This window comes from Chanos chanos, chromosome 5 (genome assembly GCF_902362185.1).
Source record: "Chanos chanos chromosome 5, fChaCha1.1, whole genome shotgun sequence".
Lineage (NCBI taxonomy): Eukaryota > Metazoa > Chordata > Actinopteri > Gonorynchiformes > Chanidae > Chanos > Chanos chanos.
Window position 1 is genome coordinate 33664851 of NC_044499.1, and position 15467 is coordinate 33680317.

A 15467-nucleotide genomic window follows, 5' to 3' on the forward strand; every position below is an offset into this window, starting at 1 on the left:
ATGAAACATAGTGCGTTTGATCGCTGTGTAAGGAGGTGCTTCTGTCTAAGGGTAGGGGTTTGTTTTTCAGCACCTGAGTAATGATGGGATATACCTGATGAATATATTAGTACAGTCTTTTTTATTATTTATGATTGTTTACCTTGCTAAATTAATATCAAAACAGATTTAGTCATCTTTTTCAGCTGGTGTTTTTGTCACGTTAATGTACAGAAAAAACAGACAAACACTGTCTACAAACAGACCTCTTTAGGTTGTACAAGGAATTGTAGAGAATGTCCAGCATAGGTCATGACTGTAGATTTAAACACATTATGGAATGTATTCCATCTACATGTTTCGTGTTCCTCCCCAGGTAAATCCATGCAAAACAAAGAAGATCACCCCTGGATCATGATTCCAACTATGACCTGTATCAGTATCATTATTATCCTTTTTGTTCTCCTCTTTGTAATAAGCCGTACCACTAAAACAACTGCTATTACCGGTAAGAACCAGCAAAAAGAGCCCAGCGCATAACCACCAGACTTTTACAATGCGACTGACCGGTTCTCTTCATGGGCTCATCTTTGATTCTCTCAGAAACGCTGTAAGCATCCTGTTTCCCTATGATAATATATGAAACATTACAAAACCATTCAGGCAATCAAACAGTTTTAAGACAAACACTCAGTCATCTCTCAATCTAGCCAAAAGGCAAGTCCACTTGGAAAAGGATATGAGGTAGAGCAGACTACTGTAGTCAATTGTACATATATAACCTGGGATTTTTTAAATTTTTGATTTAACCTCTTGGTGTTCCATTAGTTAATACATATTGTGGATTTACAAGATAAATATCAAGATTTGAGTTTGCAGGTGTTTGATAAGGCTAGCCACTGCTGAGAAATTTGAATCTTATCTTTTGTACTCATGAACAGTCATGGCTTATTTGTGTTATGCTGTGTAAATAATCCCATAGTTATGTATCCATTGGGTCATAAAAAAAAATTGTATTAATAGATTTCAGTATTTTTTTTACTTGTATTTCTTTTTTCTCCTTTCTTTTGGTGGGGGGGGGGTCTTTAGGGAGACTAGGAGAGAAGTTTTTACTTTATTTTTTCTTTTCACACAGGTTACTTTAGCTTCCTGTCTTTGACACTTCTTTCATATTTTGGTTTTAACTTATGCAAAAGATGGGTTGTATTTAGAAAGTAAAAAGAAAAGGCAATTAAAAGTGTCTGTTTTGGACACCTTTTTCTTGTCCTGTGTTCAGGACTGTGGTTTGGGAAGGGAATAGACTCCAGGTCAGCTTGTAGCCTCTACAAGGTGATGGACATGGTGATGGACAGGTGTCCAGTTGCTGCATGTAACTGACGTTTCTCTAGGCTGCAGGATCCATAGTACCAAGCACTGAAATGAAGGGGTGTATAGAACATACCACTCCAACTTGGACATTTGCAAGTATGATTTCAAAAGCCTCCTGAGTTTCTGTGTTCCCCTTCAGGTTGGTGATGTCCTCCTCAAGAATGATAATCCAATGTTTCAGTTCATAATTTGCCTTGGATTTGCTGCAATCATACGTGCACAATATGTCTCCTTGGAAAAACAGCAAGCATTCCACAGAACTCACATTTCACTGTGTCATCCATAACTGTTTGCTTTAGATTACAATTCATTCTCATGGCCCTCCAGTGCTGCCAAGTGCTATAAAAATGAATCTAATTTCACTTTATATAGTGCTTTTGCAGAAAGCAGATGTATAGAGCAGTACAAACAGTGCACCAAAACCTGCAGTGATAGTAAAAGGAGGGAAAAAAAGTTTGAAAAAAGGGGAGATTATCCCCCTCTGATTGGCTGATTGGTTGTTAATGTAAAGGGTTATCTTAGGGAGTAAGGACAGACAAACTGTTGAACAAGTAACTGAATGGAAATAAGTCTGTCAGCTGTCTGATTCAGGAGCTGCAAAACAAACAAACAAAAAAACTAAAACTAAACTAATTAAAACTAAAGAAAGAGCACCCATGAGAGCAGCTGAAATAACCAAAACATTTCAGAGAGAGAAAAATCATGTTATTATTTTGGTTTACTTGCTGTTATGCTGAGTGTTTTTTGACAAGTAATCCACAATGCAAAGCTGAAATGCTATGATATGCTACATTATCTTTCAAAAGAAACTGTTAACAAGCAAGCAGTTTTTCATCAAGCAGTTTTTCACTCATAATCTATAGCTTTAGATACTTGGATGGTTTTCTGTGAAGTAATCAATGTTAGGCTTTACAAAACAGACCAGATGATATACTTTTCAGTAACTCAAACCTAGATTAAAAAAAAAAAATCAAATGTGAAACATTTTGATTGCAGTACCAGGCAACAGTATGACAGTATCAGTTACAATTAGGTCTGTGCTTCAATATTATAATAACCATGAGTCGTTGTAACAACATCATATGATCATAAACCTATTACAATATCAGTTATTACATTATCCAGCAGTTTACTTTTTCTTAAGCTATTACACTTCCTGAATCTTCAAAAAGCAAATTCACTATTTATTATTATTATTTTATCTTCTTCTTCTTCTTCTTCTTCTTCTTCTAAGCTAGTAACTACTATATTATTAGTTTTTCCAGTAGGTACAATGAAACATTATAGCATATAAAAGTTGTAAGATTTTTATTTGGGCTTGCTGCTGTGAACTAGTTTAAGGTCTGGGAGACAGTGAAGGTACAAAGTTCCGGGCAGCATCAAAGTCTTTTCCACTTTTTACCAATTCTTAAGTCTCAATTTAAACACTGTATTTTATAAACCTAAACCTGTGAAACCTATAGAACTAAACCAAAACATTTAAATGATTTGGTAATCAGTGGATGAAAAACTAAAATGAAATTCACGGTTCAACCCAAACCGTGTTGAGAAAATGATGAGTGAATTAAATGATGCTGAATCTTGAATATTAGAGTCACACTGGTCCGTAGTCAGGGCATCCAGTTATGAGATAGCCTTGTGATAAAAAAAACCATGTTCATACATGAGTCAAGAGTACGCTTGTGCTACACAGTTGGAATACTTTTTCTCTGCTTTTTTCTAGCCTCGTTTCATCTCAACATGCATGTTGTTTTCATTTTTTTGTCACAGTATGGGAAAGAGATGCAAAATGTCACCTCGAGTAAAAGGAATCCATTAATTCACAATTTTATTAAATCTGTCAATGAAAAACAGACAAAAAGAGAGGAGTTTCTGTCAGGAAGAACAGTCAGCATGGCTGAAAGAGTGAGATCAGAAGCTTTTGGTGCAAAAATTCATCATTACTATTATTGCAAAAACGTTTGATAAATTTTATCACCATCACACAAGACCAAATAGAGCAGCACTGTTCTTACGATGAAGAGGGTTAGAGGTCAAAATAACAAACAGCAACAACAACAACAATTGTAATAATAATAATAATAATAATAACAATAATAATAATAATAATAATAATAATAATAAAATCATCCCTAAATGGACAGAACACAATCACCTCAGAGGGACAAGATTGAGCCACTGTAACAACACTCTTATTTTTTCTTTTTTTTTTTACATGAATTAAATATTCTTTTAAAAAATATTTCACCATCTACTTATACTATTTTATTTATTGCGAAAAATAGGCAACTGGACTAACTGTGATGATGAATTAAGAGGTGGAGAGGAAGAGTGATGTTGGCACTGAAAGAGCTGCGGTGTGCAGAGATGCAGTACTCTTTTCAGGCCACAGGGGGCACAGTCACACATTCCACCTGCCTCCTGTGGCACTGTTGTCACAGCACTGAGGCTCCATGGTGACGGTCCAATGATAGTGGCAACAGTTAAGTCTCCCCCACTCCCACCCCCTGGCTAAACTTCACTGTTTGCATTTGAGCAGTCATTCATCGGTTTGCTGGATTTATATACACTGGTTATCCCTGAACAAAAGTACAAACAGAAGTGTCACCTCCATTTTACACTTCCCCAAAATGAGAAGTTTAGGGCCAGGGTAAGTGAGCATTTGGGCCTTTTCTTGTCAGAAAAAAAAAGTGCTACTGGAAATTAGTCAGGCTGTTCAAGTATTATGACAGTGAGGAGCAGACATGACTAAACAGGATGCAAAATGTTAAAAGCATATGTGAAAGAGCAGGCAGGCCCTTAAAGACCAAGGAGCAAGTCTACTTCCTGTTCAACAGAGTAAAACAAATAAAAATACAAAAAAAGGCAAACAAGATAAATACATGAACTGGACAAAAGAAAACATGTCAACTGTTCCTGTCAGCCACTCCATGCTTTCAAAGTTTTATAACAGAGGACTCATTGAGACAAAGCAATAACAAGTCTTTGTATTTTAGATTCCAGACTCTACTCTTTTTTCTTTAATTCTCATAGCAGTTCTGGTGCCCCCTGCTGTTTTGGAGGCCCCCTTTGTGTTTCAGCAGAGGCCTGAAGGGTACAGCATGCAGCCTTGTGATGGATCAGGAGGAAGGGAGCGTAAACAGTCCTCTGTGTGGGAGTCTGGCTCTCTGCAGAGAGAATGAGGGGAAGGACTGAAGGATTGGAGAGAGTGAGGAAGGCAAGAAGAAGATCCATTCGCAGTTATGAAACATGGGATAAAATTTTGTGTAAACAAACACACACACACACACACACACACACACAAACACTCACACGTATACACACACGCTCATTTCTACATCCTTAGCATGTCAAAATATTGCTGCCTTAAGATTACAGCAAAAAAAAGAAAAAGAAAAAAAAAAAGAAACATTACATTGGGGAACATGCATAACAAAGTTTAAACTCTGTGAAAATGCTTTGGGGGAAAGTAGGGTGTTTGTCAAGCCTCCAAGACAGGGTTGTTTAGAGATTCATCCGCTGCTCACCTCGATACTTAAATATCTCTCCAGCAAACACTGTATCACGCCTCTTACTGTGCTCAGAACAGGAGCTTTTTCAGTTGAGAGTTCCACAAACAACCTAAAACTTACACCTCAAAATCTTTTTGATCATCCTCTGCCCATAAACTTGATAAATCAAATTCTGGAGTAGATAACATAAATATTGCCTTATTAGGAATATCAGCTGTTAGCTTTGCCACAGATAAGGTTCCTAAGCTCCCTTGGCTCTTTCCCTTTAGCTCAAGAAAACGAGCTGAACAAATAAACTCAGGCACTGACTGTGGGGAGAGGGTAACTAGCTAGCTAATGTAGCGTGTTGTAATGAACATAAAACAATGAACAGTACAAACTCCTTAGCATGCTGCACTAAGGGCTGCACATAGTACTTGTCTGCTGTGCATTAGCGACATGGTGCTTAGCATTTAAGCCTGGTTTCTATCAACCCTTGCTACATTAAATACATGCTCTAATGTGGTTAGCTATGTCCTATTACACTCATATCAAAATGTCCATCATAGCATTTAAATAAATAAATATTTTAAATACTTCCTTCAGCTTAATTCTATACCTGGCTTTGAACTCAGTTAATAGACAACCCTGTCAAGGCAAAGCCTTGCCTTGGTGTTTTTAAAAGTTTAGAGGGGGTCAGAATTGGAACTGAGTCAGTTTTTCAAACATCAGACATCTCGATTTGCAGTATTTCTTCTATGCTCTTGCTTTTTGGACAAAAATGAATGTTAATCATTGTGATTAAAACCCCACTTATTTGCTGACAGCATAGAGTACATTATCAGTGGAGTAAAATGCATGATTTTTAAGACATAAAAGTGTAAAAGCCTAAGCTTGGTCCTTTCGGATACCTTGGTAAACTCAATAAGTCCTAATATAGTGTTAACAAACTGGTATTTGGAAGCTGCTGCTTAGTGTAACTGTTATTTATTTATTTTTTATTAGCTATGCGGCTCTTTTCTTTAAAAAAAAAAAAAAAAAAAAAGCAGCTTCCAGTCTCATTGTGCTCAGAGAACAGCACCTTAAAGCAACGATGCCTTAAACTACAGACTCCTGACCCTCAGTGAACACTGACCAACATTAAGAGGGAGAGATACCCTGGCCAACACACCTGTCCAAAGGGAAAACAGCCAGTATTCCCTTGGCCACAATTACCAAGTTATACTTCTCTTCTTGTCCATTCAAGCTCTCCAGACAAATAAGTGTGTGTTGCGATGATGTGAATAAAAGAAGATAGGACAAAAGCAGCTTCTGGATGATTGATGTGCCCAAGCACTTGGTGGGGGACAATTTCCTGTCAACATAGGATGTGTTGGCTTGTGTGTGTGTTTGTGTGTGTATCCTTTTTAAAGAGGAGACTTGACAAAAAAAGGGCCTATATTGAATCTCAATAATATCAGCCCACCCTTAACCCCACCTATGCCCCTCCCCTCCAATCTCTCTCTCTCTCTCTTGCTCTCTCATTCTCTCTCTTTGGCCCCAGTCAAAGGGCATAATGTAGTTTTTTTTTGGGGGGGGGGGGCCGCCATCATCGATAAAGGGGCAAATGGCGCTATGAGGTTAACCAGGGGTGACTGAGGCATTCCTTTGCTGAAGCACGCTTTTCAGGCACCATCTCCAACATGGGCAGCAGGAAGTTGGTGAAATGGCCAGCATCCTCAGTGGACCAGCCATACTTTTCCACCAGCACGTCAAACAGAGACCACGGCTTCAGCTTTGTGATATGCCGCAATTCACCTGGAGCAGACAGAGAATGAACAGAGGTCAATAGATGACAGCTTTTGATGTATATCTGACATAAGTCAAACTCTGGGGGATTTGCATGCTGTGCCTGTTCTGACATGCTGATCTAAGTTAATTCTGGCGTTTAGATGGAGAGTTCAAGATACTAGGATGTGAGCGGTGCAAACCACAGTATAGGCAAAGTGTATTTATTAAGTGTTGGCAACCACCCACAACACTCCATTTCTCTTTTTTGACTGCTAGATGGATCAGTACTCAACACTGTATTTTGAATGCCTACAACGATAAAAATCTAGATATAACCAAGGCCCCATTTACACCAGAAATTGAAACACATTTATACACTGTGTACTGTATTTGCTAGTTCTGCATACTGACTGACAGACAGAAGCAAGCAAAATTAGACACTCCGGGTGTAGCGGCTGAACTGCAACTCATGAGATGTGCTGACCCTTGATCTGGGTTTGATCCAATCACTGCGATGGGATCACAGAAGTTGGCTGTTAACATCAGGTGTAAAGGCAGCCTCAGATCAAAGTAAATAGGGACTGGTTAATACACGACACGTAGCTTATTCCACATCCAAAATGACAATCAGTGGTTTACCTTTTTCATTCTTGTCAGACATCTCATTGGATCATAGGCTATGGCATGCAGAAATAACTGGGTGAAGTGTTGCAGGCTGTAATGGAACATCACTACCTGAGACTTGAAAACCATTTTAAGCCAAGGAATGTGGCATAAAATGGAATTCCTTGGGAATTCCTTGGTCTCATGAAATGCTGTTGTTTAAGTGTTTGAGCATTTGTTAGCCAAACCATTGGCTTGTGGATTGTGGCGTAACTGGCGTGTCATGTGCTACAATTTCTTGTTCCTCTTAGAATTACATCAAGGTTATCAGCTATTTTCAGTTCTTCTATGATATGTTTTCCGAAAATTGATATATGTGTGTGTGTGCGTGTGTGTGTATGCACATTTGCATGTTATCACTGTATTGCTTTTTGTGTGTAAGTTTTGCCATACTTAAATGCCAGGAGTTGTAATCAACCATGAGTAGATATAGAATAACATTCTACAAGGTTGAGTGTAATGACATCCCAAAACCTGTCACAAATGTGAGACAGTAGCCATCAGAGTTTTGACTAAGTCATACTAACTTAGATGAGTACGGAGAAAATGTTCTATTCAAAGCCATTTCGATGTTGGCACCATCTCTCCATCTCTCAACCTCTGTCAATATTCAAAAAATGTGGATAGCACTCAAATTGTTGGGCTAACTTCCATTTTATTCTGAATACACTGTCCATTTGTTCCTGTCTCACCATCCGCCTGTCTTCAGTCTGCTAAACTGTACCCTATGGCTTTATGGAGTCTGAAATTATTACATCATGAGCAGCTCCTGCCTCACTGACTCCCCCCTTTCCCACCCACTCCATTATCTCATGCTTATTGGCAGTCACTGATTGCACAGATTGACAGAAAGGAATGTTGTGTCTGGGTAATATATCTGCTCCCTAAAGTGCTTTACTAAGACTGTCTATGCACAGTGTGGGCAGGCGATTTCAGTCCCCGGTGATTCATCAGTATTACACCCAACCTAACCTGCAATCAGCGCTTCTAGCTGAAACTCAATATTCATCATTTTCTTTTCTTTAGCATTGTAAACTATTAATCAGTCCCTCAATCTTGTCCATTTTCCCACCCCAATGAATCATGTGATTGCACCAGCCTTGATAAGAGCCTCAGTAAATGCCTGATCAAAATGCCCTATATCCACCAAAAAATAACATCAGAGATCCACCACAGAATTTTCCCCTGGTTTCATGTTTCTGCCAGAATAAGGACTTACGACACTAATGATTAGGCATTTATAATGCAAAATTGCTAACCAGTGTGCGTGCACTTCATAATTTCTTGATTTTATTCTTTCAATAAAAATGCTAGCGGTTTTAAAACCTCCATTTATTATAACCAGTTCTATTTTATTCCTATTTTAATGCATTAATTATTGCTGATTATTCAAGGACGTTGTTTGTTTTGCGGGTTTTCGAGGCAATATTTAAAATGTTAAACATATCTATTCTGTGTTTATCCTAATGCTCCCATGACTCTTTTTTTAATAAAAGCAAATTTTCAGAAACATAATTTTGATTATATAAAATACTTGTTGACTCTCACCAAAGTGACCCTTTGCAAACACTTCAGCCCATAATTTGATGGCTTTTAATAAAATGAAGAGAACTTCCATGTACAAATAAGAGCACAGAAAATGTCTCTGGTTCTGTTTGTGGACTCATTCAGAAGTCTGTTATTCTCTCTCTCTCTCTCTCTCTCTCTCTCTCTCTATCTATCTATCTATCTATCTATCTATCTATCTATCTATCTTACAGAGGGCCTGAGAGTTTACCTTTCTTAGAGAAGAACTCACGGCTGTACTTTCCGGCTGCGACCACCTTGCGTGGAACCTTCCCCAGAAGCTCCATGATCAGAGCGATGTGATCTGACCCATGACATCATCATAGACACACATGCACACATACACAAACACACACAACGACAACAACAACAAACACAAAACATATACACTGACGTCAATATTGCATGCACACACTCATGCTGAGAGGCTAGTGGATACATGTTTACACAGCTTAAATGAACACGTAGACAGACAGCAGGGCTACTGAACTCAGTCAAAATACCTTAGAGATTATTGAAAACAGATCTCAACTACACTACAACTGCGCAAGTGTGCATGTGTTTTAACCACACCTAAACATACTTCACAAAACTCTCCATAATCTATAGTCGCATAATTTGGGTTTTCTTTTTCTTTTACAAACATATGACTCTGGCATTAATGCAGTCTCCTACCATACATTCTTTTTATGATGTTTTTCTCTGTCTGTCTGTGCATTTAGATGGGTAAACATGTAACCATCCAACCAGCACACAGCGAATGCTACCTCTGCGGTTGAAGAACTCCCGAGAATATTTGCCAGAGAGTGCAAAGTGTCGAGGAATACAGCCCAGCAGTTCAATGATGTGGGCTATGTGGTCTAGAGAAGAAAAAGGGGAGGAATGGAAAAAGGAGGTGGTAGAGAGAGAGAGAAAGAGAGAGACAAAAGCAAACATGATGGTGCAGAAGAAGAAGAAGAAGAATAACAACACAGGAAGGGTGGAAAAGGAAAAGGAAAAGAAAGACAAGAAACGGGGAGCAAGAGGTATAAGGGGATTATGTGCCAGAATAAAAAAAAAAAACCAGAAAAAGAAGAGGAAGAGGAAAAGAGAAAGACAGGTGTTAGTAACCTCTGCAGTCACAGAGGTGAAACAAAGCAGGAAGGTAAAAGAGAAAAATGCGCAACTCCAGGACCGTCAAAGCACATCTCATCTCAACCCGACAGACTAGTCATAGCACATTAAAAAAAAAACAACTACGCTTCATCGTTTGGAGTGTTCCATCATTTGAGTCATTTCACATGGTGGCCAAATCCAAACATGAGTTGGTTTTGTAATGTATGAACCACAATGCTGTGGATTCAGCTCTTAGGGGAGGCGAAAAGGAAGTCAACAAGATTGGCAGGGAGTGAAATATGGATGAAAAGAATGGACTACTAAGTGCTGACGGGTTGGAAGGTGCTTTCAAAATACATTTTAATAAGGACTACATGAAAGTAGGGCAATTCAGGCCTTTGGATGAGCCACTGCCTGTTTCTTGGCAACTACCCGCAAAATCAATAAAGCGAGCTGAAATTTTAGAGGTATTCCTGTGTCAGTACAGTTATTTGATTCACAAGTCTTGCATATTCGTGAAAACGGTTTGATTGAAAACTGATAATATTATTTGTCTGTATTTCAGTTCTGCGATGGACTGGCGACCTGTCCAGGGTGTTTCCCCGCCTTTTGCCCTATGAGCGCTGGGTTAGGCTCCAGCACCCCCCACGACCCTAATCAGGATAAGCGGCTTAGATAGTGAGTGAGTGAGTGAGTGTATTTCAGTTCTATAAAAAAAATAAAAGCGCTCAAAGGGGATAGATTTGTTCAATTCATCATTCGAATCAATTTTCAGTAATGCCCTCAAATATTTTATTACAATGCACAATTTATACAGCAAATCAGCCACTGTTACTGTTGCTACTTTTAAATTGGAGTCCATGCTCCGTTAAAATAACAGTTGTCTACGAACTGCACTCAAGGAAATAAAAGGGCTTAATTCATTTGTAAACTGGTTGATCTGGTGCTTCAAGGGCAAAATGAGTGACGTTGAGCTCAAGATTTGAGGATAAAGGACAGGCGTTTGGTTGTAAATTTGACAGCAGGTTGAGTGAGACTGCAGATGACAATTTGAGTGTAGGTACAATGCTGAGGTATTGAGTTTGAGGGTAAGGAGAGTGAGGCTGTACTGTGAAGATAAAGGGCTAGACACACTGTAGCTGGAGGGGAAGAACGGAATAAGCACACTAGCTATTTTTTTGGACTGTGACTCTGGAATTCTATCTCTCCGACAAAGCAAATTCAGACAATTCTATATAGTCTCAGTCAATTTTGTTGGAGATTTATAACAGAGAAAACAAACACAGCATGGTCATTTTTCTTGTTTATGTTCAATCTTGTATGAGCAATCAGAAAGTACATTGTATTCAATTTCCCCAATATGTTAAAGGCAGAAAGGACGTTTGTACATCACTTAATGATGCAAGCTCAGTGAGGGCCATGATTAAAAATGCTGGCTAATATACAGCTGAATATCACAAAGTGTTAGTCTCTGTGATCATTATGGACTCTCTAGAGGAGCTGCTGAAGAAAATGTGAGCTGTTCAACATACAGCAGCACGTCCTTCAACAAAAACAGGCGGTGAAATGAGCCCATGCTTGGGTCATTACATTAAAATGGAAATCAGTAGCTACCAGTACAACTGTTTGCTCAAACTGTTTCACATAGTGATTTATCAATATTATTATGATGTTTATCATTAGAGGTAGACACGTACCTTCATCACGTGAATAGTCTTCCCCGGAGTGTGGTTCAAATAAATAATCTCCGGTAGCAAGTTCAAATGCCTGAGAGAGAACACAGGGAAGTTTGAGTTCTTGTCTGCTGTGGTAAATGGCATCTACCAGAGCTCAGAATTAATGTGTCTAAAGGTCATGTTCATTTCATCGGTCAATTTGATCAACTATGTCAGTGCACAATAAGACCAATACAAATTCACCTCCTTAAGCTGGATCAATGTCAACGCACCCTGACATCTGCAAGACCCTTTCATTTCCAAGTCATTGCTGTAAGTCAGCTCTAAAATTGTCAGTTAAGCAAATTCTCATTTGAATGTCAAACACTGACATGCAGTAAATGCGTCAATATTTTGTGGATAACTGGGAAAACATTACTATTTGACACTATGGCAGTTCCATACATCCTCAATTCCAGACCACTATTTCTCCATTTCCACCTCTTGGTTAAGGTCAGAGATCAGACTAAAGATAGGATTTGTAACCATAACTGTAATTTTAACCATAATTGTAATCATAACTTTTCATACAAGTATATCTGAAACATTTATGAAACAAACCTGACACTTGCGTGTTGGATTTTGTGACTTGTCAGTGACATTGACTTTATAATTCAAGAGCATGCGACAGCACAGCCCCTCTAACTGGACAGAGAAGCCACTGTGCATTTGAGACCTAACACAGAGTTAAACAGTAATCGGTGATCTATGAGAACCTGGGCACTCACCATGCAGGCTGTGCTCCAGATATCTGCTGGAGTGCTGTAACCTGCACCAATCAGAACCTCGATGGAGCGATACTGCCGAGTCTGTATGTCCTCAGTGAAGTGTTTGTGCTGTGAAGGTCAGGGAGACAAGGACAAAAGGTTTGTCTGTAAGAAATCTTCAGGATATTTCAGGTCTTTAAAAAACTCAGCACAAAGAGACCATGCTTGAAGATCTGTTCCTTATTAGTTATTCCACTCTAATAGTAATAACAATGATAATAATATATAACAACAACAACAACAATGAAAAAAGTAATAATGATAATAATAATAATAATAACAACTCCATTTCAGAAAGAAAGCATTTTCAGTTTCAGGCATGCCATAGGCATGTTTTCCTTGACTAATACAACATAATGATAATAATCTCATGTTTATATTCAGCATAGCATCAACATATTGTGATGACTATCTGCTAAACCATTCTCCCAAGACATAGCCATCCAGCCACCTCAAAAATAAAAATAAATAAATAAATGAATAAATAAATAAAAACAATTATGCATTGTTCAGCACCCTGGACAGTGCATTGCTGTCATATCAATTCCACACCAGCAGATGGCGATCCTTGGGTAACCGAGACACAGCTGCATCCTATTAATCAATCAGCAGGCAGTGCCCAGGGGTTGGGATGGCCCATATATGCACTGCATCCCAGGCTGACTATGTATTTCTGGCTGTTTTAATTTCATACTCTTTCATACGCAAGGAGGACCTGGCAACCCTGGGGACTACACATGGACATACCACACTGTTACTGCCATATTACTCTTCTGGGCTGTTTACAAAATACTTTTCTTATAGATACTGTAATAAAGGACATATTACTTATCAAACCCAAACAAAACGTCTGAAGATATGCCCAAACCTCGTACTATTCATGTAATGACCAGCCTTTCTCAATACCCTGCCATTTTCCACATCAACATTCTCATTTTTGTTTAATTTCTTACCACCCAGCAGGCATTTCCTAGGTCAGCTATTTTGACTCTTATCGTGTCTGCATTGCGGGGGTCCAGGGGATTAACCAGCAGATCTGCTGCTCTGGTCTTCACTGTGAGAAAACAAACAATATGACATGAAGTTAACAGTTATGAACACTGCGTAAAGAGAGAGATAATAGGCTAAAACCCTCTGCCAAAATTTTCACATGCTGTTGCCTGAAGTTAAACTGAATTGTCTTTACAAACATTGAAAGTCTTTTCTGCATTTATCCAACAATTGCTTTTTGTCGTCAATCACTGCTCTAGAGCTTCATAGAAAGGAAATGTCCTTAAGAGGGTTGGTCAACTACGTACAGCTCTAGGACCCACATGAACAAACAATCAGCTATAGTAGCTAACAAATGTGTTTTGAACAAGCATTACCTGAAGGGGTGGAGACTTATCCAGTTGCTATGTTTAAATTTGGATTTTGACAGAAAAAATGGAATAATGGATAGATGAAAAAATGTGCTGATTCACATGCATTCACTTAAGCCTGAAACTCAGCTGAAATGTTAAGGTAGGTGTTGCGATCCGATCGTCGCTGTATATAAACAATATGTCTTTACATATTCCATCTGTACCTCTTTGTTTACATCTATATAAAATCCTGTGTTTCATCTGAGGTCTACTTTTTCAAAGTGTCTGTACGCCACACAGATATTGTCATTTTAGCAGTACTGAAAGTTAATGGAGGGTGTGTTTGATTAACAGTGCAGTATTTAGTCTGGATCACAGTGTTTCAGGCAGTCAGATCTGTGAACTTGGACAACCTTTAGGTGTTTCTCCCGTGCTGGAGGAGGACACAGTGCGGCTGCGGTCTGCGCTGGGGCTGAGGGGGGGTTGGTTTTCTTCGGTCCTGCTCACACTGGGCTCGGGGTCGAGGGGCAGTTCAGGAAACCTGGGCGTTGTTTCACGGTGACGCGCTCCGTTTGTGAGACCAGCCGTTTCGCCATTATAAAGCTCGAAAGAAGCGTCGGAGGCATCCCGGTCGGTGGTGCTAATTTCTGACTCCACCAGGGGGCAGAGCAGAGGTGTGGGTGTTGGTGTGAGCGGCAGCGCGGGGGACAGCTGATCATAGTCCTTCATCTCCTGTAAAATGTGACCGTTGGTTTTGGGGGCGCCGTTGTGGACTTCAGTGGTTGAGTTCCTACCATCCTCTCCTTCTTCTCCGTCCTCGTTTTCATCGTCATCTTCATCATCATCATCATCCTCTTCGTCGTATTCCTCTTCGTCATCCTCTTCTTTTTCTTCCGCTTGCTCTTTCAATGGCTCTTGGCACTCCCCTTTTTCACAGTCTTCTTCATTTGGGTTCTCTTTCTCTTTCGCCGAGTCACACAGTTCTGGTTTCAACACCTCTTTTTCCTTTTCTGTCTCTTCTTCTCCCTCATTTTCTTCAGGCTCCTCTTTTTCTTTTAAGTCCTTTCCTTCCTCCTCACTGCCTGGGTTGGCTCTGTCGTCAGGTGCCACGGTAGTCTCTTTCTTTGAGATAAGCTCTCCTTCCTGAACCCCTGTGTCTGTGCTCAGGAGGTCTTCCTCCTCATCCTCCTGTTGCTCTAAAGCTGCAACTGAGAGAGACAGAGAGAGAGAGACAGAGAGAGAGAGAGAGAGAGAGAGAGAGAGAGAAAGAGACTGAATGAACTAAATAAACATGTGTGTGGAACTTGGTGGGCTCGCATGCCAGTCCAGCTGTAGTGCCACCATATGATAAAACTTTACTAATTCGTTTAACAGTCCAAACTGTCTGCTTGTGTGGGTGTTATCGTGTATGTGTAGGAGTGAATATATTGGCCTCCACGCCAACTGTATGCTTACAGAACTTCTCTTATTCATGTTCAGTTGTGCTTCATTCATTCATACACTGCTGTTGAAGGACAAGCTCTGAAACAGTGCTTCACAGAATATCCCATTTATATGTGCATGTGCACAGCTCAAATAGCACCACAATGACATACAGCAACAAAACACTCTCTAACTGAAAATCCCTGGCCATAACTGACTGCTCTGAGTGTCTCTGTGTGTAAAGTAATTTCTCTCTACAAATATAGTGTTAGATTGTGTACAATTTCA

The 15467-nt window shown here is 39.5% G+C and overlaps 1 protein-coding gene across 1 annotated transcript in view; it reads right to left on the minus strand.

Moving 5' to 3' along the window:
* Positions 1 to 6450: 6450 nt before the first annotated feature.
* The window catches only part of srpk2 (SRSF protein kinase 2), a 60021-nt gene continuing 51004 nt past the window's right edge, over positions 6451 to 15467 (minus strand). Inside the window, exons 11-17 of the mRNA XM_030774309.1 lie at positions 14171 to 14945; positions 13368 to 13468; positions 12376 to 12483; positions 11630 to 11699; positions 9605 to 9697; positions 9049 to 9141; positions 6451 to 6635 (exon numbers count right to left, since the gene is read on the minus strand). Coding sequence (XP_030630169.1) covers positions 6451 to 6635; positions 9049 to 9141; positions 9605 to 9697; positions 11630 to 11699; positions 12376 to 12483; positions 13368 to 13468; positions 14171 to 14945 — 1425 coding nt within the window. The remainder of the gene's footprint in view (positions 6636 to 9048; positions 9142 to 9604; positions 9698 to 11629; positions 11700 to 12375; positions 12484 to 13367; positions 13469 to 14170; positions 14946 to 15467) is intronic.